Source organism: Bos taurus, chromosome 12, assembly GCF_002263795.3.
Source record: "Bos taurus isolate L1 Dominette 01449 registration number 42190680 breed Hereford chromosome 12, ARS-UCD2.0, whole genome shotgun sequence".
NCBI lineage: Eukaryota > Metazoa > Chordata > Mammalia > Artiodactyla > Bovidae > Bos > Bos taurus.
Window position 1 is genome coordinate 84,869,351 of NC_037339.1, and position 22,768 is coordinate 84,892,118.

At 54.5% G+C, this 22,768-nt stretch overlaps 1 protein-coding gene across 1 annotated transcript in view; it reads right to left on the reverse strand.

Annotated features, from left to right (window-relative positions):
* COL4A1 (collagen type IV alpha 1 chain) overlaps positions 1–22,768 on the reverse strand; it is a 131,861-nt gene that overhangs the window by 5,434 nt on the left and 103,659 nt on the right. The window contains exons 26-49 of the mRNA NM_001166511.3: positions 22,426–22,594; positions 19,594–19,686; positions 19,401–19,505; positions 18,736–18,833; positions 18,032–18,182; positions 17,713–17,826; positions 16,697–16,864; positions 16,492–16,581; positions 15,538–15,690; positions 15,292–15,390; positions 15,093–15,182; positions 13,933–14,072; positions 13,161–13,287; positions 12,989–13,069; positions 12,482–12,580; positions 11,259–11,309; positions 9,921–10,106; positions 9,237–9,370; positions 7,735–7,807; positions 6,747–6,818; positions 5,363–5,491; positions 4,044–4,142; positions 2,943–3,155; positions 1,787–1,964 (exon numbers count right to left, since the gene is read on the reverse strand). Of these exons, the coding sequence (NP_001159983.2) occupies positions 1,787–1,964; positions 2,943–3,155; positions 4,044–4,142; positions 5,363–5,491; positions 6,747–6,818; positions 7,735–7,807; positions 9,237–9,370; positions 9,921–10,106; positions 11,259–11,309; positions 12,482–12,580; positions 12,989–13,069; positions 13,161–13,287; positions 13,933–14,072; positions 15,093–15,182; positions 15,292–15,390; positions 15,538–15,690; positions 16,492–16,581; positions 16,697–16,864; positions 17,713–17,826; positions 18,032–18,182; positions 18,736–18,833; positions 19,401–19,505; positions 19,594–19,686; positions 22,426–22,594 (2,912 nt within the window). The remainder of the gene's footprint in view (positions 1–1,786; positions 1,965–2,942; positions 3,156–4,043; positions 4,143–5,362; positions 5,492–6,746; positions 6,819–7,734; positions 7,808–9,236; positions 9,371–9,920; positions 10,107–11,258; positions 11,310–12,481; positions 12,581–12,988; positions 13,070–13,160; positions 13,288–13,932; positions 14,073–15,092; positions 15,183–15,291; positions 15,391–15,537; positions 15,691–16,491; positions 16,582–16,696; positions 16,865–17,712; positions 17,827–18,031; positions 18,183–18,735; positions 18,834–19,400; positions 19,506–19,593; positions 19,687–22,425; positions 22,595–22,768) is intronic.

Consider the following 22,768-nt stretch of genomic DNA (forward strand, 5'->3'; position numbering starts at 1 on the left):
GCAAACCCTGAAACGGGGCATTTGAACAGCTCGTGGTGATGGGTCCCCAGGGAAGAGCAGGTCCCAGACCTACTAGGGGCATTTGAACAGCTCGCGGTGATGGGTCCCCAGGGAAGAGCAGGTCCCAGACCTAGTCTACTCCTGGACTGGTTTCTGGAGCATCCTAACTCATCCCAGAGCCCCCGTGTCCCAGCCAAATCAAGGTCAATGTCAAGTTTGCCAAGACGGTAAATAGGAAACAAAAATGAAAATCACGATCTACCTGTCGTCCACGGAAAGCTAAACAGAAACACAAAGGCAGTTAGTTCTCGTTCTCATGCGCCTGTCACGGTCTGAGCAAGAAAAGTCTCGACACAGAACAGCCCACAGGCACCCCAATATGCAGAAGGACATCTGTGTTTGCAGAGGGGCCTCCCAGGAAGCTCCCATTTTAATGTCCAGGAGGTGAGTTTTCTTACAGCTCAAAATAAAGTGGTTGGATGTAAGGCCTTAAAAAACCTGACTTTTCTAATAGGACTCTCCCAGCCTTTCTGCTCCGGTCCACACGGTAGGTTCTTTTAAGAAGACGGATCTGGACCAGCCTTCCACGTGATGGAGCCTCAGACCCTATAACTGGCCGGCCCCCTCGAAGCCCGCAGTGACCATCTGGGGACCAGGCGGTCAGCACGCACCCAGCCCCAACTTCCGACTGCAGACACCCCTCAGCCGGCACCGTTACATCCTTCCTCCTGTTCAGAAGCTGCTATTTCCCTAAAAGAAACACAGAAACGCTTGTGTTCTGTCTCCTTCTCACTCTGCTAAGGCAAACTTGGCCTGCCTTGTCATTCTTTTTATCCTCTGTTATCTTCTCTGTAGAAGACTAGCTTCTCAGTGAAACAAATTCATACATTTGCCTCTGTTCTATTACCTCTGAGTGCAGCTAAGGAAGCAACTTTTTAATTAGAAGGAAAGAAGCAAAGATAAGACGACTGTGTACTTTTCGGTCATAATAATTTCAATTTCCCATTTTATTTCCTACCAGGCAGATTCTTGGGGACTTGAAAACATACCCCAGACATTAATTAGTGCGGCAAGCACTTAATTTGGGAAGTCACTCAAACATACGCATTCTCAGTGGGGAGAGTATTACCTTCAGGGCACAAAAACTGGTGGAGTGGAGGAGAATAAGAAAATTCTTAGGACATACACATGTGATGGACACAGTACATCAGTATAATCTTCTTACGCATAAAGCACAGACGGACTCTATGTCCGAGGTGTTACAGTTTCTTGAGGACTCCCTCACACCCATAGTTAAGTTCCTACATTAAGTGCCATTGAACTGCACACTTTAAAATGGTTAAGATGGTAAATTTTATGTTATGTGTATTTTACTACGATCAAAAATAAAAAATTATTTTTAAATTTCATGGGGGTAGGGAGTGATTCCAAAAATATATATCTTAAGAAAGAAAAAAGCAGTGAAGATGCTCCCATGTTTGCGGGAATTCCAGAGACACTGCTCGCTCGTGGCAGGGAAGGTGGTCACCCCAGCGAGTCACACGAGATATGTGTTCTATCTCACCCAGGGTTTGCACTACAACTTTTAAGAGGATAACTGACTTTTACATCCAATCCTTTGCATGGATGATTTCTATCACAGAGCTCAGGTATCACAATCAGTAAACAAATGGCAATGAATTGAATGTTTGGGAGGAAAATGGAAAAACACAAAAATAACCCCCGCCCTGAGGACGAGTGGCCTTTCTCCCTCAGTGGTGTGTCTGCTCCGACGGGCTGGACTCACCTGCTGATGAAGGGCCGGATGTTCTCCCCCGTGATGGGAGCCATGGACATGGGCATGGGCTCCGGGGTGGACAGCCAGTAGGAGTAGTCGTTGCGGGACGCGAAGTTGCAGACATTGTTGATGTTACAGAAGAGGAAGGGCATGGTACTGAACTTCCGCAGACAGCTGCCCGCCGTGCCTGCGCGGGGAGAGGGCCTCGGATTACCACTGACAGCCTGCCCGGGCCAGACGGCGAGCGCCAGCAAGCACAGACGACAGACGCCCTCCACACGCGTGAAGACGGAAACCAGACGGCCTCCACACGCGTGAAGATGGAAACGAACACGCTTGAAATTAAAACAGACATCTATCCTTCACACGCGTGAAGACGGAAATAAAGACGTGTGAAGTTACAGAAAGGAGGAAGAAACACAGCGAAATAAACACACTAGTATGATTGGAAACGAGCATTAATTTAAAAGCCCATTAGCTTTTAATTAGCAGGACGTTTTGCTGAATGGAAACAAAGTGGTTCATCAAGAGAGAGAAACCTTTTCCTGGACTGAACTCCAGAAGGAATTTAATGTGCAGCTCCCTCTACAACAGCCCAGTAACTCACTGGACAACGTTTCTGACAAAATGCAGAGCTGTCTTTCTACATGTTCCCAACCTCCGTGAAAGTTAGAGGTAGGCGCACAACATTAAAATATAATTTGGAGGAGCAGATCCGGAGGAGACTAAGAAAATGATGGCAAACACATGATCCTCTCTGTCCACCTAAACTTACAGGACAGAGATTAGCAAAGGAATTTTGCAAAGGAATTTTGGCCAAGAAAACGTGGACGTTTTTAAAAAGAGCAACAGTAAAGCTGCTCTGTTTTACAACAATGAATGCAAACTGTTGTGCGCTTACTCCAGAAATCTTAATCCCATCTGATCACTTAAGGAAGAGGTCAAAAGTTCTATTAAACTTTTTTGGAGAGTCAGCCTTTACGATTGCCTGGCTCCCCGTTAGTAATATGGTGGCCTTTGGTAAGGATGGAGGGAAGCAGGGCTCTTCCCCTTAGCTAGGTCTTGGCAACACCTCGGACCACAGGACCGGAGAGGAACACAGCCCAGCACCACCCAGCACCGGAGACGCAACTCAGAAGGAACACACACATCTCAGGGGCCTCACCCAAGTCCTGGCCGTGCGCCCGCTCGTTGCCTTGCACGTAGAGCAAAGAGTAGCCGTGGTAGAGGATTTTGGTCCCAGGAGGGCACTGGGGGTCGTCTGTTGTCTGACTGTGCCGGGTCACAAGGAAGCCGTGATCGACTGATGGGGTGCCCGGGGGACCCATGGATCCCGGCAGCCCGTCGGGGCCGGGCGGACCTGGGAAGCCACGTGGACCTGCAAGACGGAAGAGAAGCCGCTTCCTTAGTTACGCACGGGCGAGATGGCGCGGCCACCGACAGCCACCGCCTCCGATCTGCAGCCTCGGCCGCTCCTCTCTGCATCCCACCGCCGGACAGGTTAAAAGCACTGTGCTTGGGGCAAAGAGACGCTCAAAGAGCTCAGTTCAGTGAATAAATGAAATACATGAAATCATCGATACAGGAATAAATGGCGTGATCTGTATTCTTTCAGCACTGGGGGCTCCTGTGGGCGAGGATTATCATACAATTATTGACAACCTCCTCTGAAGGTAGCGTCCCAGCCTCAGTGGCCCCAGGCCGCCTGCATAAACAGGGCAGGAAGGAAGCTCCTTGCAGAGTGTCCTCCCATCTCCAGGGGTGACCACGTGGCCGCAAGTCTGTCCCAGGGCCTCCTGCTGGGCTGGGCCCTCTGAGCATTCAGCGGCACCTTCGGCCTCTGGCTTCTCAGCCATGATGGGACCTCTGAGTTCCCACCTCTTGGGAAGCAGCTCAACTTGAACCAGGAGCAGCCAGCGGCCTTCTGGCCAACACGGCGTCATTATCTGCTCCCCCTTGCCCGCTGCTGCAATGGCGAGTTTGAGCCACAGACCCTTATGAAACCGCACAGGGCCGTCTACCGGCCTTCTCTCAGTCATGTCCACATCGGGGAAACACCGAGCTGTGACCAACAGTCTCCCGACCCAGAAAAGAATGATGACAACCCGCAGCCCCGCTGTGAGATTCTGTTTCTCCTGAGAAACAGACTCCTCTGGAAGTCTTTCCAGAAACGCGTTCTGCAGGTTTTCGCGTGCCCGGACCTGAGGCTTCGAACCAGAAGACGCAGCAAAGGGGCAGCGAAGCTGGGAGGACACAGCGCACCTACCGGGAGGGCCGAAGGGCCCCGTCTCTCCTTTCTGGCCTGGGGCGCCGTCAAAGCCGGGCTCACCTGGGGGCCCGGGCAAGCCCACGGATCCCGTCACACCTGAGCGAGAGGAGAGAGGGGTCAGGATCTGCTCGTGGAGAGCCATCCACGGGCTGTACCTCCTCCTCCCCCTTTGAAATGTCTTCTCTGGCCTCCGCAGATGCCAGCACAGGGCCTGGGACCGCAAGCGGGAAACTTTCTCCAAAAGCCCGAAGAGCGATGCGCAGGCCGCAGGGGCCACGGCCGGACCGACCCCTGCACGGAGCTCAGGGTTCTCCCCGGCTTCTCCCTGCTTCTGTTGTCACTGTTCGGCAGGCAGTTTGGGGAAAGGCAGGCATGTGGGGGCTTGGGGAGATTCGATGCATTTTCATTTTCTCAAGTGTTTCCCCCTCGGCCTTATTCTGGTGCCTCAGATAACGTTCAAGCATCAGACTTATTGACGGGGTGGTTCTTCTGTTTGCACACATACACTGCATTCTCGGGGCACTGAACCTGGAATTTCCGTGATGCTTACCTGCTACTCTAAATATTATCCTTCTTCTTTATTTTTCCATTCCCGCCCCTCTGCAGTAGCTTTTAAAGTGGGGACTGTTTAGCTCCAAGAAGCAGAAAGCGTCTAGGTTGCAGTATCTGGAATCTTAAGGATTTGCACAGATCCTGGCTGGCTGGGCAGAGCCTCTGGGCCACCACGGAGAGCACCAATTCCCGTGATTCTGGGCCACTGCTCCCTGCCGCCCCCACCTCGCGGCCGGAGAGGCGCTTCTCCCCAGCCTTCGCCCACGCTGATCTAAGTGAGCACAGCAGTGCTGAGCTGTACGTTCCCCTTGCCTTTTCCCTGTTTCATTCTGGTCTTTTTCCACGTGTGCACGTGTGGTCGGTCACCCAGTCACGTCTGACTCTTGAGACCCCATGGACTACAGCCCACCAGGCTCCTCTGTCCATGGGATTTCCCAGGCAAGAACACTGGAGTGGGATGCCATTTTCCCTCCTCCAGGGGAACTTCCCAACCCAGGGATTGAACCCGCATCTCCTGCGTTGGCAGGCGGGTTCTTTACCACTGAGCCACCAGGGAAGACCTTCTGGCCTTTTTCGGCCCCTTTGAAAACTGCACGTGGTTTTGATATACATTAAGGGAAGATAAGAAAGTCATCTTCAAATACAGGTTTTCACAGTCACCACCCCAGAGACTGACCTGAGACACGTGGGTGAAGAGGGAAGCCCGCCCACGTCAGCCCCTCCTGACCCCATGCCCCCTGATTGCCCAGCCAACTTATTCTTACCTTGCTGTCCTTTCGGGCCTGGAGGTCCCTGAAGCCCTTTCAGACCCGCGGGGCCCTCGGGCCCAGGGAGCCCTGGTTCCCCCTTGATGATGCTGAACGGACCTGGGGGGCCCGGGGGGCCGGGAAGACCTGTGGGAATCAAGGCGGCCGCTGGTCAATCTCACTGTCAACACTCAAGGCAGAAACGGCGTCTGACGTGAAACCAAACCAGAAGCAGTGCTTCTCAAAAGGAGAATCCCGATCAAATACACAGGTCACCAGGTGCTCACAAGACACCGGGATCTGCTCATGTCTATTATCTAACCTAAAATCCTGCCTCCTGGGGACTGGAAGAGACTCAGGTCACCAGTGTCAACTGTCCGCTCCACTCTGGATGCTCCGACAGACTCTCCCTGTGGTGAAGCTCAACCCTCCGAGGGCCTCGCCTCCCACCTGGGGAGCCTGACACGTGGAATTAGGATGTTTGCTCTCATCTTTTTTCCTGAAACCCGCCTGACTGCATACCAGACCCACTGGTCTTAATTTTTTAATGATGACCGAATGTAATCCTCTTCATACTGTTCACGGATGTGGGGAAAGATCAAAGGCGGGGGGAGCAGGGGATGACAGAGGATGAGATGGTTGGATGGCATCACCGACTTGATGGACATGAGTTTGAGCAAAGTCCAGGAGCTGGTGATGGACAGGGAAGCCTGGTGTGCTGCAGACCAGGGGGTCGCAGAGTCAGACACGACTGAGCGACTGAACTGAACTGAACCTAACCCTCCTGCTGCCTGAATGGGTCCTGAAATACACGGAGCAATCGTGAGGCGTTTCAGGTCTTCCACAGCCTCCCCTCTCTCCCTCTCTCACTCCTCACACATTTCTCTGTTTACTTTTCCCCCTAATCATCCACGTCTCAGTGCATTATGGTTACTAACTCCCTCTATCAAGACACAGTCTTCAAAATGAAATGCAGCCCTAGAAATGAGCTCTGGCCCATGGAGTCCAGGGCAGGATGGAGATCATCTCCTTCCGAGACCAGCTGCATCTCTGGAGCCACTTGGCACGTCCCGCTCCCCATGGAGAAGCCAGGGCAGGCGCTTTTCTATAAAGAGCTCCGTGCCGCCCACCCACAGAGGGTCCAGCCTGCTCGTGCAAGCCGGGTTTCACTCCAAGTTTTCACAGCTGATTTCCGTCTGCCCTCAGAGCCTGTGACAGTCTGTGAATCTTGAGCCCCTCATCCCCTCTGTGCTGGATCGACCTCACACACAGATGGAACCAACCTGGCTTTTGGGACAGATGGCTGGTGGAAACATCAACTAGACTAGCCACACACGGCAACAACCCCGAGGAGCGGCCTGAGCATTCTCGGGCGCTGTTTCCTCTCGACCACACCCCTCACCTTTAGTTCCTGGGAAGCCTTGATCTCCTTGGTCACCTTTGACTCCCTGCAGGCCGGGGGCGCCTTTCTGACCTGGAGGAAAGTAGAACATCGTCTGCACAGAATTCCAAAAGATATCCGTGTGCGTGTGTGTAAACACACGCAAGCACTGGGTTGGCCAAGAGGCTCATTCAGGTTTATTCTATAAGACCTTATAAAAACCTGAATGAACTTTTAGCCAACCCAGTAGATACATATACACACATTTACACACATGCTCATGTGTACCTGCATATACATATGCACACCTACAAACACACATGCATACATTACACGCGCACACATGCACAGACACACACAGAGTGAACACGCTTCCAGTTTACACTCCTGGAAGAAAAGAGCATTCCTTGTAGTCAGCGATGTAAAACTTTTGAGGAAACTCTCCTCTCTGAAACCTCAGAAGTCACATTTTTCCAAACATGCAGCAAACCCTAAAACAGTCACAACCAGTGGAGGGACACGCGACTCTGCTTTTGGTAACGATCCGGTTCCCATGTGTCCCCAGTTAGACTGCAAGACGCCTGCAAGCTGAGCACTTATTTTATTCACCTTCCATTCACATGTACCTGGTTTCTCAGTTAAAACCAGATTGCCTGGAAGCGGGTAGGCACCCCATAAACATTTGCTTAAAACATTAAAAAATTAATGAATGGCCCAAATCCCCCATGATTTCTCATCGAGGAGCCAGTGATCCACTGGTTCTTAGGAAGGAAACCAGAACGTCTTTATACAGCCAAGCATGAGAGTCTACGAATGGGGCTGCCATCCAGAAAGGGCGTTTAAATGCGAAGAGGACAGAGTCTCATACTAGCCGTGCCAGTCTCTCGGCAGGAAGCGCCAGGGCTGGGGCCCTAGAGGCAGGGAAATGCGTCTTCAAGCAGCATCTCCCAGGGCTGGGGCCCTAGAAGCAGGGAAACGCGTCTTCAAGCAGCACCTCCTTATGTCTTACCATGAAACCCTGGAACTCCTGGAGGTCCCACATCACCCTTGGCTCCTGTGATCCCTGGAGAGCCGCCGATGCCCTAGACACACGAGAGAGCATCAGTCAGGAACCGCTCAAGGGACCCAAGTCTCTCGAGCAGGCAGCAGTGGGGAAGCCAGGACAGCCCCTCTGTGCTCTGAAAGTGGCTTTGTGAACAAATAGGGCCTCACTGGTTTCTTAAAGATGTAGAAAGAGTGATAAAACCTCTGTGCGTGCTTAAATCAGGAGGCTGGAATGGCAGCGTTCATTCATTCACTCTGTCCCTTCTGCTCATCCATCTATGTGGTCACTTCCAGGAGCAGGTATAAATCTGACGTCCCACTGTCCCACACACAAGACGATGCCATGAACAGAGTCGAAACTCCCTAAACATCTGTCGTGGCAACATCTCAACACCAAAGAACCTTCCTGGAAAACCTTCCTCCCAACACTCAACCACAGTGATTTTTCTTTAGAACTGACTTCATATCTTGTCTTAAAAGAGCTTTTAAATATGGGAAAAGAAACATTAAAAAACTAAAGAAGGATTATTTTCCTTTACAATATAGTGATGTTCTTATATTTTAAAAATATTATCTTAATTTCTACATATTTCAACATAGTTGTTCCTTTCACAATACATAAGAAGTTGTATTGCTTCTTACATGTATTTATTTGCTTTACTTTATTTTAATAAGGTAACTAAAATGACATGAACAAGTATTTGTACATATGTATACATATAATCCAGTAGTCATGTATGGATGTGAGAACTGGACCATGAAGAGAGCCAGGAAATGGATGCTGTCAAATCGTGGTGCTGGACAAGACTCTTGAGAGTCCCTTGGTCAGCAAGGAGATTAAACCAGTCCATCCTAAAGGAAATCAGGACTCAATATTCATTGGAAGAATTGATGCTGAAGTTGAAGCTCCAAAACTTTGGCCACCTGATGCAAAGAGCTGACTCATTGGAAAAGACCCCAGTGCTGGGAAAGGTTGAAGGCAAGAGGGTGGCAGAGGATGAAGTGGTTGGATGGCATCCCGGACTCAGTGGACATGAATCTGAGCGAACTCTGGGAGCAGGGAAGGACAGAGGAGCCTGCAGCCCACAGGGTCGCACAATCAGACACGACTTGGCAACCGAACAGCAACACACACACAACGCACGTGTGGACACACGGACACTGAGTACGTATTGCTATGCCCTGAGGCTCCTTTTTGCATCGTTTATGCACAGGGTTTTAAGCCAGGCATTGAACCATGATTTCCAGCATTACAACATTTCACTTCTGAGGGTTTGTGTAAAACTAGATTGTAAGAACTGTTGTAACAGCTGCCTGCCATGACTGCTTGCCAGAGAGAAGGGACTGATTTGGAGAGGCTCTGGGAGTATAACATACATGTCACACATGTGGATACACCACACACACACACACAAGTATTATCTTTTGATCCTTTTCAAAAACAGGACCTGCCAAGGGACAACTCACCGGCATGCCCTGGAATCCTGGGTCTCCCTTGGGCCCTGGAGCTCCCGGAGTGCCCGGCCAGCCTGGGTTCCCCCTTTCACCTTTCAGCCCCTCGAGCCCGGGGAGGCCTGGAGGCCCCATGGGCCCCGGACGCCCTGGCGGGAGACACAGCAGACACACACTTGAGGCTGGAGGGAGGGCTGAGGTGCAAGTGTCACTAGAGTGTGCTTGGCACTGCCACCCAGATGCCCCCGACTGTTCACAGCAAACCTCGAGCCCTGAAGACATCCAGGCAGGTCCTGGAGGGAGGACTCTCGGCAGGCAGTAACCGCTGTGACAAACACCCGTCTCAGACTCAGGTGTCCCGTGGGCCCTGTGCTCGGGGGGCCGAACCGCAGCACAGCCGCCCTGCTCAGGGGGCCAGAGGTCACGCTGGTTTTAAACCACCAGTCCTTTCCGTGATGTCCTGTCTCCCTCCCCCTAGTTACCTGTCGTGCATACTACGTTCCTTGACAGAAAGGACACAAGAAAAGCACCAACAACAGAGGCCCAAGCGACAGCGGCCCAGAGTCTTCCGCAGTTTCAAGGGGTAAAAAAAGCTGCCAGCTTCTCACAGAAGCTCATTCAAGACTCTGATTATTCGTGTTACACCTGCGTACTTTTGTGCCTCTTTCAGCCCCAGCTGAGCTCGTTAAATGTCCTTACCTGGCAGGCCGGGTTGTCCTTGCGGGCCGCGGTCTCCTTTGGGCCCCTCTACCGCGTGGCCTGGGGTCCCTGGCAATCCCGGCTGTCCCTGTGGTCCCGGGGGACCCATGAATCCTTGTTCTCCTTTGGATCCAGGAATTCCTGGGCTCCCGGATAATCCTGGGAAGCCCACATCGCCCTTTGAACCTGAACAGTAAAGACAGTTGAGACGGTGGTAAAATGCAGGAAGAGGAGCCCAGTGCGCCACGGGGGAGGGAGGCGCCTCCAGAAGGCCCAGGAGGAAACCAGAGCTGGGGGCCCTTCTCCCTCCTCTCTACCGAACAGTGGTCCAGACTCCCGCCACAGCCACCTGGAAAAGGAAAGCTGAGGGTGCCAGGAACCTGCCCTCATCCCTTATGCTCTTTAAAGCACGTGTTCTGCGGCCAAGGGACTTGCACACATGTGGAGACAAGCCTGCAAGGTACGGCACTGCCGAAATCAGGGGCTTGTTCCATCCACAGGCGAATGAAGACGCAGACGGTGTCACATCCACCCCAAGGAGCTCGACTCAGAAGAAGGGGTGAACGACGGACACAGTAGTGGAACTGCGGCCCCGGTGACTCTCAGGCTCGTTATGCCGAGCTCAAGAAGTCAGGCTGAAGTGCACATGCTGCAGGACTCCATCTGTGTGAAATTCTAGCTAGTGCAAGCTAATCGACAGTGCCAGAAAGCAGACCCACGGCTACCTGGGGTGGAGTGGGGTGGAGGGGGCAGGAAGGGGCAGGAGGGGGCTGGCAAGGCAGCCTGGGGAACTTCGGGGCGGCGACGTGCTCACATCTTGGACGTGCTGTTATTTACATGGATGTGTACACATGTATCAAGATCTATCAAACTGTACACTTTTAAATGTATGCAGTTTATTACACACCAGTGACACCTCAATAAAGCTGTTGTTTTTTAAAAATTTCTAAGTCAGAACTTGTAGGAAAAAACTGCATGTTTAGTCTTAAACCTATTACACCAAACTCGTCAAAAAATGACAAAATTCTAGGACCGTCTTAAGGTTAGTAAGGAAAAGGCAGAAAGGAAGGAAACAGGGTCACCATCTAGAAGGATCAGGGCCCTCCTTGGGGTCCCTCCCACATGCGCCCACGTCACGAGGCTGTGAATCCAAGACTCTGCACAGCACACGGGGGCTTGTCACACACCAGCGCAAGGCGTCCGCTCTCCTGTCCCAGACCCTAATCTATCGCCACCCTAAGTCCAAGGGCTTCCCTGGATCTGCCTGCCCTGCTCTGAGGGCGCTGTGTGAGCCAGCGGTTCGCTGAAAAGGAAGAGCAGATTTAGCAAATGTGTTACCTTTGTCTCCTTTGCTCCCTGGAAACCCTGGGAATCCTCTTCCAGGTAGACCTACAAGATAAAGGTGAGAAGCCAGGCTTACCTCTCCTAAAGCAGCCGAGCTGCAGAAGCAGCACAAAGAAACGTCCACTCTTTGTGCCAAAACCATGCACTATTTGCTAGAACACAAAGAAGTCACTTCACTGTATTTGCAAGTAAAATTACATTCCTACAGTTGTTCTAAGATACCCTGGACTGGATAAAGTAATGTGGTACGTTTTCCCAAGTACCTCTGAGCTCAGAACCACTACAGCATTTAGTAGAAACAACTTGTACAAATGGGTACTAATCTCCCATTATTGTCTGGAGACTCACAAATCAGCTTTTCTCAGATGACCATTCAACTAACAGCTACTCTCAAAGGTGGTGCAGAGAGCCAGGTGGGCCAGCAGACAGCAGGGAGCCCACCAATGTGCATTAAGCGTGTGAGGCAAGATCCAAAGGAGGGAAGTAGCTGTGGTGGCGCTTTTAATGAATTATTTTTATAGGAAAATGAACGTACATAATACAAACATAAGGCTCATAGAATGAAAACACGAACTGTACAAAGAGGCCAGTGCCAGCAGTCAGGGAGCCTCTGGCCACCCATTCCCAGCTCTGCTGCCCTCGCTCCATCCCCATGACCTGGGGTCACCTGTTTCACGTTAAGTGTTACCCTCTTGCTACTGGGTGGGCCAAAATTTCATTTGGGTTTTTCCATAAGATGTAACTCAACCTACATGACTATTAACTCAATATATACACGCATATTATTATGTGTGTGATTGTCATCACTGGAGCTCACAGCTTGCACTTTTTGCCCAAGTGGCCATGTCCCCATCAGGGAGAGGAGCAGATTCAGGGGACAGCAACTATTCCCAGGACCATCTGTCTAAAGGGAGGAAGGCCAGGCAGAGAAAGCAATGGTCTGGGCTTTCTGCGTGTGTCTCTTTCACTCACCACAAGAGCTCAGGCCATTTCAAGGGCAGGTGCCCAGAAGTATCTGTGGAATAAACGAGCACTGCCCCTCCCCTTCTCATCCCACCCTGCCCAGGCATCCACGTCACCATCCCATAGACGCAAGGATGGAACGCAGGCGCCACCTTACACGGGGCCCCGGTCACTCAGCGAGCAACGGGAAGCTCTGGGAGACGTGCGCTCCAGGGCACAGCCTCACTCTGAGAGGGAACAGACACCCAACGTACCTGACTCGCCCTTCTCTCCCACCGACCCTGGGATTCCATCGCTGCCGGGCTCCCCTTTCTGGCCGGCTGGACCCGTGGGGCCAGGCTTCCCAGGAAGACCTCAAAGAGAACGGTCAGACTGGTCAGCACCCTGGTCTGTGTAGAAAATGCACCACCGTTCCCAACATGCTTCTGAGGGGCCGTTCCCACTCCCCGAGCAAGCCTGGCTTCCCGGAAGTTGCTCCTGAATCCCCTTCAGAAGGGACCACTGGGTGCTGACCCCCAAAAGCTGGAGTGAGCGGAGACAAAGCGTATCCATCAATCGTGCCAACCAGGAAAACTTGTTTCTAAAACCAGTTCCAGTCTAAGTGGTGTGAAGACCTTGGAAGACCCTGGAAGCGCCCCCAGACGCAGTCTATTCAACTGGAGGAGGAGGTGTGACCCCACAGGTCATCCAGAGGTCACCCAGCCTGACGCCCCGTGACCTCCCTCCACAGGCCCCCACATATCCTGAAATGTGGTTTCTACCTGCTTCTCCTTTGATGCCAGGAATGCCATCCAGTCCCGGGAGGCCTTTGTCACCTTTCTCTCCAGGCAACCCAGGGCTTCCTAAGAAAGAGCGGAACACCCAGTTCCCGTGACCGAGACCTTCTCTTTCCACCCCCGGACCCCGAACTCGGGAGGAGGCTGGCCCACTTACCCGGATAGCCAACACTTCCTGGGGAGCCTTTGGGGCCCGGGGACCCGGGCATCCCTGGGATCCCAGTGCTTCCTTTCTCTCCCTTCTCGCCGGGGCTTCCGGGAAATCCTGCTAAGCCCTGGTCTCCCTGTGGGTGGAGATTGGGCCCATTAATGCTGTATCTGCCCCAGACACGGGTCTGGAGGCACCTCCTGTATACACGTGGGCGCAGGGACGATCGCCTGTATACACACGGGCGCGGGGACGCCGCCTGTATACACGCGGGCGCAGGGACGACCGCCTGTATACACATGGGTGCAGGGACGACCACCTGTATACACGCGGGCGCGGGGACGACCGCCTGTATACACGCGGGCGCAACAACTCCTGCCTGGCGGAACTCCACTTCTGGATTTCTAAAGAGGGAATCGAAGCCCACTCTGGAAACCGAGGAGGAGCCAGAAACCCAGCGGCAAAGAGCAGCTGCCTGTTTTGCTTCTCTAGTTCCTCCTTCGCTTCGCCCCACGATAATTTGCTGCTCCAGCTCTCAGCAAGTCTCGGGTCCTCCCTGGGGGAGGCGGGGAGACTGTTCCGTTAGGATTCATTCACTGTGCAGAACTGCTTACTACACACTCCCTGGCAGCCTTTGGTGAGGGAGGGAGACAGGTGGGACAGGGTTCTGCGGGAATGGGTGGGAGGGGCTTCTACGTGATAGGTGGGAGGGGCTTCCAGAGACAGATGGGAGGGGCTTCCAGAAACAGGTGGGAGGGGCTTTCGTGCGGGACGCAGTTACCTTGTCCCCGGGCCGTCCTGGAATCCCAATGCCAGGCAGCCCCGCCTGCCCTTTCTCTCCTTTTGCCCCCTTGTCTCCAGGTAAGCCAGGAATGCCCTGCGGGCCGGGGATGCCAGCCACACCTTTTGGTCCTGGCATTCCTAGAAACACACACAACGGAAGCAGGTTGTATGGTTAGCCCGTGCTAATATTACAAATAAGAACGCGCCTCAACAGCCAGTGGAGAAGGAGGCGGGAAAACACACATCCCTCCTTTCTCGGGCTGTGCGTCGTCCAGGCAGGGGCCAGTCATCCCGCCTGGGAGAAGGACGCTGGGAAACAGCCTTCCTGTTTTTTAAAGACAGTCACATTACAAAGGGGAAAGGAATATGCTAACCGCTCAGCCCATGCCTACTTTCCCAACAGCATAAAGCGGCTTCCTCGTCCTTTATTCTGCAGTCAAACTTCACTACCCAAATGAATCAGAGGGGGCGTGACGCAGGTCATGGAGAACAGAAGTGTGCCTGCTTCCACGACTGATGTGGGCAGTCAGACTAATTTATAAATAGGTGCCCCCAGCAGCTGGACGTTCATATCTTAAATAAAGAGTGCGCCTCTCACGGGCCTGGGGAGGAGCCGTGAGCAGGCCTGCTGGCCTGGCTTGTGGCCCCAGGAGATTCTGAGAAGCCTTGGGAGCCAGACCGCCCGCGCCCCTCAGCTCTCAGCTGTCTGTCTCCGCTGCGGCAGCTGCCACTGCAGCAAATGCCAATGGCAAAGTGTGAAGCCAGCTCAGCACTGGGGCAGAGGGCCCAGGAGAGTCTTCTGAGCTAATGTCAGGAGAGCAGGAGCCTCTGGTGCTGAGAAAACTGAGTGGAGAATTAATCGCCTTTTCGATGGATCCAGATAGACACACCTAGAGGAAGCCCACAGCCTACCACCCATGTTGATCTTGTTAAACTGGGAGGGCTTTTGTCTGTGTTTTTAAGCCACGGTCATAGGGTCAGCCAAATGCCCACCATCCCTAGGCAAGAGGTCTCACACGAAGATGTGAGTCTGTGTAAAAGACACGTCTCCCTGGATTACGTCCTCAGGCAGTGGGCCTCAGGTAAGGCTCGCCCCAGCAGCCCGACAGGTGCCACAGGCGCGCCTGGAAGAAGCCCCCTTTCCGCAGCCCCACGTACCTGGTAGGCCCATTCCACCAGCGGATCCTTTGGGACCAGGAAGTCCCGGAGCACCTGGGATCCCGCTCACACCTGGATCACCTTTAGGTCCTGGGATCACAAAGACAAAAACCCAACAGGTCAACAGCCACGAAAAGTGACAGGTAACATCCCCACACGAGCCCCTGCCGTGCGGGCGACCTTGGACTTCCCACTGTACCTGGCTGCCCGGGGTGTCCTGCCTGACCATCCTTTCCTGGCACACCTGGGGTTCCCGGGTCTCCCCGGGATCCTTTATCACCAGTCGGACCAGTTTGTCCTGTACAACACAGGAAAAAAAAAAATAATGATGATGCAAGTCTGCTTAAAGCAAGCGGTAGAAACAGGTTGGTGCGTCATCGTGCGGGAAGAACTGAAAGCCCCTCCACTCCCTCCCCGCCCCCCGGGTGGGGCTCCCCGACGTCACCTTTCTCGCCTTGGTCTCCCTTCTCGCCCTTCATGCTGCCCATGTCCACCTTGTCCATGGAGCCCGGCTTGCCGGGGAGCCCCACGTCGCCTTTGTCGCCCTTGAAGCCAGGGTCTCCCCTGGGTCCCGAAGAGCCGGGGAAGCCGTGGTCCCCTGCAGAGAGAGGAGGCACGCGTGACACGTGGCCGAGGGCCCCGGGCAGCGACCAGCGCGGCCTTCTTTCTGGCCAGTAGAAGCGACTGACGGACAAGGAACAAAGAAGAAGCAGCCTCTCCGAAAGCGGCGCTCAAGGGCCAGCGTCCGCCTCACCCAGAGCAAGTGACGCCAGGCAGACGGGCAATAAGCCGTTTCCAGAGTTCATCATCTGCTGATACTTCCAACACATGAGACTTCAACTCTCAATTTACATAAATGACATTTTTCTCTCCTTCCTAAATCCCTTCATGACTCCTGGTCACAGTGACCCCTCAACTCTACATGAAGTAACGGGAGGGGAGCTCTGTCCCATTCAACTACACAAATCACCACTTTCATGTCTAAGGTTCAAAGTCAATTTTGTTTAAAAAAAACAACAATATTATTTTGGACTAAATGTCATGATAGGAAATAAAAATTAAGACTTGTAAACTTGCTCTGTTTGCTACTTTGACTCTAAAGACTCAGTTCCTTTGACCTTGCATGATTGAAGATTCCACTATTTCTAAAAAAACAAAACTCAACGGTACCAACAAACAAAACCCCAAAACCTGTCTTCTCTTTGACTTTTTGGTAGGGCACAGTAATCCCCATGAATCATGAGCTACGTGAGGGGGACTTCTGGACCCCTCGCTTGACCTTCTTCTTTCCTAGGTTTCCTGGGATGAACTACACCCTACAACGATTAGAGAATTTCCCACGAGGCACTGGGGCCCAGACATACGCAACACAAGCTTTTCTGAAGTCACTGCTCCTTACCTTTGGCACCTGGCAATCCTGGCACGCCCGCTGGCCCTGGCGAGCCGGGCTGCCCTGGAGTCCCCATGACTCCCATCTCTCCCTTGGGACCTGTGGCCGGACAGAAGGATCGTGAATGTTGGTGGCGGAGGCCGAACGAGAGTCGTGAACAAGAGCCGGGAGGCACCTCCCCAGGCCCACGTGGGTGGGGCTCACAGTCGCTCACCTGGAATGCCAGGCTGGCCGGGGGTGCCCTGCTGTCCAGGAAGGCCAGGCAGCCCAGACTGCCCCGTCAGGCCGGGGAGCCCCTGGGACCCTTTGTCTCCTTTGGGGCCTGGCATGTCCAGGCCTGGGAAGCCAGGGAAGCCTTTCTCTCCTTTCACTCCGGGGGGGCCTGAGACGGGGAAGAGAAGGGGCGTCAGCAGGACTGGCGGGGTGTCCGGCGGTGCCCTGAACCCCGTGCGCCCGTGACTTTCTGCAGAAGGCATGTGGCTGTGGCCTCATCAGGGCGGGGGCCATGGAGCTGCTCCCTGTCCTCAGACAGTGGTGTGTGGGGCCGCCGCTGGGCACGCCCTGTCCCAAGACCAAGCTCCCTCTGCCCGCCGGGGCATTGGCAGCAGGCTCCTCCCCAGCCCTTCTGTGGTGGTGAGACTCAGCCCAGCGTCCCCCGCATGGCTCTCCCTGGCTGTCCTCTGCTGCCCACCACCACTGTCTCACTTGACGATGGTTATAAAGGCAGAAGCAGCTTCTAGACGCGGACTCCTGTGTGTTCCCCATGACTCACTACCCCTCCTGTGGAAGGATCAGACAGAGGCGCCGATCCTTCTGAATTAAATAAAAAAGGTACTGAATATACAATACGGGGGAAGTGTCTCTGGCCATAAACCAAGTTCAGAGAGAGGAAGAGAATGGCATCCGTGACTCTGTGTGTGTGTGTGTTAGTCGCTCAGTCCTATCCAACTCTCTGCCACCCCGTGGACTGAAGCCCGCCAGGCTCCTCTGCCCATGGAGTTCTCCAGGCAAGAATACTGGAGTGGGCTGCCTTATCCCTTCTCCAGGGGATTTTCCTGACCCAGGGATCAAACTTAGGTCTCTGGCTTTATAGACGGATTCTTTACCATCTGAGCCATCAAACCTGTATTCACAAAATAGAGCTGTATCCACAAAAGAGCTGCCTCTTCCCCTTTGAGCCACAGACTGTGAGTTAGGGAAAGGGGGCATTCTGGAAGAACGCAGTATCACCTGATGACCCTGGGGGTCCCTGTCCTCCGGGGGGGCCCATTGCTCCAGGGGGGCCGATTCCGGGGACTCCCGGAGCTCCTTTGGGGCCTTGAAATCCAGGTGGTCCTGGGTCACCTGGATGGGGAGGAAAGAGTGACCACTCGCACAGGGGCACGGCCGTGTCGGGGCGCAGCACCCACCACACCAGGTGCCGGGAAGCCGTCCAGGGTTCTCATCATTCATTCAACAAACATTTACTGGGGCCTCATAGGGGCTCTGAGGCCACACGAGAAACAGGCCCCTTACCTGCCACCAGCTGGATTTGCCCGTAAGACGTTACCTCTGAGCCCCTGGAGGCCTGGGGGGCCGATGGCGCCGTGCTCTCCAGGAATTCCCGGTCCTCCGACGTTTCCCTTCTCCCCGGGGGTGCCGGGGATGCCAGGTATCCCGGGCAGGCCTTTGAGTCCCGGCAGACCAACTCCAGGCTCGCCCTGGAGACCAGCAGCACAGGGAAGCCGGTGACCCTCCGAGCCGAGGTTTGTGGGCTGTCACACCTGGCGTGCACTTGGGGAGCTCTTTTGCTATCTGTGGCTCGGGCCATGGAGGAGGCGCCGATGGACCCCGCAGTCCTCAGCGCAGTCCCCATCACCACGAATTCCTGGGCCCAAATGTCCCTATCACGGAAGCTGAGAGCGGCTGCGGCCCACCCTCCCTGGGGGCTTCATGTTGCTTTCTTCCTCCACTCCCGAAAGGACACGCTGCACACGGAGACCCAGGACGCACTCGGGCAACAGCCCAGACGCGAAGCGGAAAAAAACGATTCCTCTGCAGAGACGCGGCGCTGTGTGCTGCCCCACGTCCCCTGGTGTTTCCTGTAGACGCGGCGCTGCGTGCTGCCCCATGTCCCCTGGTGTTTCCTGTCTGATGCTATTTCACATAAAACACGCTGACCCAACACACCCCGTGAGACTAGCAGCCTATGATTTACGTGCCCAGTTCATCACAGCGATGTGGACAGCAATCTGGGGAATGCTCGATACATACCTTCTGTCCAGGTGGACCGGGGTTGCCAGGTAAGCCGTTGAAGCCTTGACGACCCGGATTCCCAGGAGGTCCAGCGTCTCCAGGTAAACCATCAACGCCTGTTGGGAAGAGTCAAAAAAATCTATGTAAATCAATGTAAAACACTACTCCTGACATCCTCCACTTCTTTAACCTGCTCTGATGAACTTGAACAGACTTGAGGGGGTCAGCAAGGAAGATGAGACCATGCTGGGCCTGGTGGGGGGCAGCTGGGGCAGGGACCCCTCACGGTGCCGGCCACCCCCTCCTCTTTCTCCCTCTGTCCTGTCCCTCCGTTCCTTTCCTACTTTGCAAACTTTTTTTCCTATCTGCTCCCTGCAAACACATCACACCAGTATTAGCAGACTGGGAATGGCGATTTAGACTCTGGGGACTCTGAGTGAGGTCGGGGCATCCCTGTTGCCTGGTTAGAAAACCAGCCCGGATCTCCCAGTGCAGACCTGGATCTTTAAAAAACAAAAATCCTTGGGCCACACCACACAACGCACGGGAACCTGGTTCCCTGCCCAGGGATTGAACCCGCGCCGCATGCATTGACCGAGTGGAGTCTTTGCCACTGGACTGCCAGGGAAGTCCCCAAACCCGCACGTGAGCAAGACCCCTCGTGAGGCCCCAGCAGGGCTCACCTTTGGGGCCGGGAGGCCCAGGAAATCCAATCCCAGGCTGGCCGATGGCGCCCTTCTCTCCAGGGAGGCCCGGCCTTCCGGGGCTTCCAGGAAAACCTCGGTCACCTGCAGCGGGAGAGGCCGGTGGTCAGAGGAGAACAGGAGCACTTTCCCAGGGGGCCCCCAGGTGAACCGGTGAGAATCCTAAGGGTACCTTGTGGCCCCTGGAAGCCGGGGGACCCGGGAAGTCCTTCTGCTCCAGGGGGGCCGGGCAAGGGCACGACTTTCCCCGCCTCGCCCTTGGGACCTGGGGAAAGAGAACAAACGCTCGGCGTGAGGGCCGCAGCCTCACGTCCGGGAGAGCAGCCCTGTCCACATGCCTCCCTGCCTTCCTCCTACTGAAGCCTCTCTCACAGAGACCGACTGCCTCTTCACAAACGTCCAGACTGACCCGGACATTTGGTCGACACAGGCATCCCTTACGTATCCAAAACAAGAGTCACGAAAAGCTGAAAACTTTGCACACAGAGAGCAAGGCAACCCCGGGTCACCATCTGTCCAAGTCAGGACCCTCTGGCTGGCCCCTCTGAGCGTCTCAGATGGGACTGGCTCTCCGCTGCTCTGAGGCCCGTCCGCTGGAAGCCATCTTCAGGACCTGCTCCGCGGGTGACACGAGCAGGGTTATCGCCAGCAGCCCAGAAAAGCCTCCTTTCCCTCTGCAAGCTGGGAGGGGCAGGCCCAGCCCCGGGCGCCCGTGCCTGAGGGGACCACTGGGTGTCAGGATTGAGCTGTGTCAGGGAAGGACCACGGGCCTCATCGCCACTGAATCATCGCCTACGTTAAAGAATTCAGGATAATGAGGCCCTCCCGAGGGCGGCGGCACTCTTGTTAGCTTCAGACTGTGGGAACCGCCGGGGCCTGACCCCAACACATCTCTGCTATCAGGCCCAGGCCTGGGGACGAGGCTTTTACGATCCTCAAAGTAAACACAGCTCTGGCCGATCAGAGCAGCTGGGTCTCTAACCCCAGAGCTGCCGGGGTCTGGAATGGCCCAGGGACCTTCCGGAATGTGGAGACTGACCAACAGCACTGCTAGCCTTCCACCTTTGGGAGCCTTCTTCTCATCCTCTCAAGACCTACCTCTGTGTACCCCACTGGCTTTTCTGATGGTGGTGGTTTCTGGCTGAGAAAAAAAGCTGATTCCTATTTACACTCTGCAAGTGTTCAGATTCAGGGAAGGAAATGGCAACCCACTCCAGTACTCTTGCCTGGAAAATCCCAGGGACGGCGGAGCCTGGTGGGCTGCCGTCTGTGGGGTCGCACAGAGTCGGACACGACTGAAGCGACTTAGCAGCAGGCATGTTCAGATTCGAGAAGCACAAAGAACACTCGAGACGGTGCTCCGGGAATCAGGAGTAGGAGGGCCCGTTCTCCAAGACCAAGGGGCTTCCTAAGTCAAGCCCAGGATGTCCTGCCCCGAAAGGAATCATGAATGAGACATTTCTCAGATCCTTGCTAAACAGCAAACAAGTAAGTCCTAACTTAAGGCCAAGTAACCAGTGATTACCTAGCAATGACGTTAGGAATAACCGACACAGAAAGCTGGGTTTGGACTTCCATCAAAGGCTGCTGGCATTTCCTGTGGTACTGAGCTGATGACTCTACACTGTGCCTTCACAGGGAGATGACGGCTCCCAGTGGGGCTGAGACTGGTGGAACTTGAGGCTGGACACCGGCTCGGGATGGTGGGCAGCTCTTCCTGGAAACCCTGACCATCCACTGCTGAGTCACTGCACTCCTCGGGGTTTCCTGCTCACGCCACGGGAATCATCCCCGGCCACCTTTCACTCACTTCTCCAACTTTTAAAACGTCTAAGTAAAGCTCACGTCCTCTGTCCTCTGTGAACCGGTCACTCCTGACCTCTTCTTTTGTAAGTTCTGCAGGCAACCATGTCAGTGTTCCCTTTCTCCTCGGTTGTCGTTCAGTCGCTAGGTCGAGTCTCTCTGCGACCCTATGGACTGCAGCACGCCAGGCTTCCCTGTCCTTCACCATCTCCTGGAGTTTGCCCAGACTTACGTCTATCGCGTCAACCATCTCATCCTCTGTCGTCCCTTTCTCTTCCTGCCCTCAATCTTTCCCAGCATCGGGGTCTTTTCCAATGAGTCAGCTCTTCACATCAGGTGGCCAAAGTACTGGAGCTTCAGCTTCAGCGTCAGTCCTTCCAGTGAATCACAGTCAGCTAACAGTGAGCAGCTGTGTGCGGGCCCTGGCGAGCCCCCTTCCCTGCGGTCCCTGACGATGAACCAGTGACGGCGATGCCGTGGAGCACATCCGTGGGACCGCTCACACAGCCTGCCCCCCATGGCCTCTGCTGACGCCCAGGTGGTGGGCTCTGGGAGGGTGGGAGCTCAGGCTTGCTTCCTCTCCGGTTACAAAGCAGCATGCATGGCACCCAGAGCAACACGAAAACTCTCAGGTGACTTAAACTAGCATGGAGCTAAAGAACCAGGTTGACGTGACTGTGGGTCAGTCACTGAGTGTGTGCAATCAGCGGAGAGGTGGGAAGGACATGGCCTGGGAGACACAGAAGCCAAAACGGGCCACGCATCGGGGAAAAAGGGAGCAGGGGCTTATGCTCGTTTACCATCCACAGAAAGGGCTGATTTTCGCTGGTACACACGGCATGTGCGTGCTGGTGCTAAGCCGCGTCAGTCATGTCCCGCTCTTTGCAACCCCCTGGACTGGAGCCTGCCAGGCTCCTCTGCCCATGGGATTCTCCAGGGAAGAATACTAGAGAGGGCTGCCATGCATGGCATAGTTATTTACAAGGAAATTACCTTAAATTCAACTTCTTGTCATCCAGATGTGACACACATCACCCAGCCCAGCTCATAAAGGAAGGGATGACATACGGGAATGCTAAGGAAGGACCTGTCCAGGCCACAGTCCACCTCCTGGCAGGACTGAAACCAGACCCACACCCGCACCTGGCTGAGCCCAGGCTCCTGGTGCTCTGGGGCAGCACCCGAGGACCTCGGGCCTCACCTGGCTGGCCTGGGGCCCCGGGGGTTCCTGGGAAGCCTATCTGTCCTTTGTCACCAATGGGGCCAATCGGGCCAAAGCCTGGAGGCCCCGGAGGGCCGATGTCGCCACGGCTCCCGGGGAATCCGACGCCTCCCGGGGGGCCACGCTCCCCTTTCAATCCTACGGAACCCTGCAGTGAAAAAGAGAGCATTATCAGCAGACATACCAGCGCTCCGACCCAGCACACACTCCCAGCATCTGCGGTAAATGAGTGACCAGGGTCTAGCGTGGCTGTGCTCCTCGTTTACCTTGACCCGTCAGCAAAGGTCAACCTGCAGTTAATCAGCGAAACCGCATTCTTCCG